This window comes from Acyrthosiphon pisum, chromosome A2 (assembly GCF_005508785.2).
Source record: "Acyrthosiphon pisum isolate AL4f chromosome A2, pea_aphid_22Mar2018_4r6ur, whole genome shotgun sequence".
In the NCBI taxonomy this organism is placed as follows: Eukaryota; Metazoa; Arthropoda; class Insecta; order Hemiptera; family Aphididae; genus Acyrthosiphon; species Acyrthosiphon pisum.
In genome coordinates this window covers 31,862,554-31,863,874 of record NC_042495.1, presented here as the reverse complement: position 1 = coordinate 31,863,874, position 1,321 = coordinate 31,862,554, and the positions used below count along the sequence as shown (strand labels likewise).

The following is a 1,321-nucleotide window of genomic DNA, read 5'->3' as shown; positions in this document are numbered from 1 at the left end:
TGGTGGATACCTACACAAATAAACAAAATAAATTATTAAATCTATTGCGTTTTCGAAGAAAAATTTCAAAAGAATTTTTTCATTGACAAGAGTACAAGACGTGTTTATTATAAATTGTGTAGTAGGTAGTTAAACAATGCTTTAAACTTTATACACATAACATAATATTATACATTTTATAATTTTGCAATAAACATGGGTAGGTACAGTAAATATTTAACAACGATGTATAGAAATTTACAAAATGAAAGTAGGTACATAGGTAGACATTATTTAAATATGATATGATTATAGGTTATACATGGCGTGTTACACATTACATAATATTTTACATATAAAAAAAAAATTTACAACACTAAATGGACACAATCATTTTTATTTTACATGGTTATATTTTAGTTATATACACAATATTAATAGTTTACAAACCAGGTAGATATTTTAAATGATATTATGATGTACAGTGTTATAAAAGGCAAACTCACGATGATATGATATGAATATGTATGATGATTGTGATGATTGTGAATATGACGAGAAAAATTATGAATTGCACGTCACCGTTGTCTGGTAACCTGGACATGATATAAAGTTATGCAATAACGATTAAATTTATGTCCAACAATTATAGATTACTTACGCGTGCTTGTGCAGCGTTATGCACTTCCGGCCGTGGCGGGAACTCCCGCAGCACTGGGACCGGAACGGCGGAGCGGTGGGGGCGGGTATGTGAACCTCGATGCCGCCACGCAACACGGTAGTGGCGGCGGTCCGTCCACATCAAACCACGCCGGGCCCACGTAGAATTCCGGTACAGGAGGCGGCGGCGGACATCCGGCCACGCTCGGGGCCTGCTGTCTCCATACCACAAACATTGCCGGTCCCACGTAAAATTCCCGCGGCGTCGTCGGCTGCGGCGGCGGGAACACGAATCCAGGATCGGCTACGTTCTTGTAACCGGCAATCGGCCGCGACAAATTTGTGTCCGAGGCCGGGGTAACGTTTTGTGCCGGAACAGTAGTCGGCGTCGGTGGACACCTGATTGGATAGTCGGCTACGTTCTTGTAACCTGCAATCGGCCGCGACAAATTTGTGTCCGAGGCCGGGGTAACGTTTTGTGCCGGAACAGTAGTCGGCGTCGGTGGACACCTGATTGGATAGTCGGCTACGTTCTTGTAACCGGCAATCGGCCGCGACAAATTTGTGTCCGAGGCCGGGGTAACGTTTTGTGCCGGAACAGTAGTCGGCGTCGGTGGACACCTGATTGGATAGTCGGCTACGTTCTTGTAACCGGCATCGGCCGCGACAAATTTGTGTCCGA

The 1,321-nt window shown here is 43.6% G+C and overlaps 1 protein-coding gene across 1 annotated transcript in view; it reads right to left on the bottom strand.

The window, feature by feature from the left end:
- Positions 1-656: 656 nt before the first annotated feature.
- The window catches only part of LOC115034140 (leucine-rich repeat extensin-like protein 5), a 2,721-nt gene continuing 2,056 nt past the window's right edge, over positions 657-1,321 (bottom strand). Inside the window, exon 2 of the mRNA XM_029489923.1 lies at positions 657-1,283. Coding sequence (XP_029345783.1) covers positions 657-1,283 — 627 coding nt within the window. The remainder of the gene's footprint in view (positions 1,284-1,321) is intronic.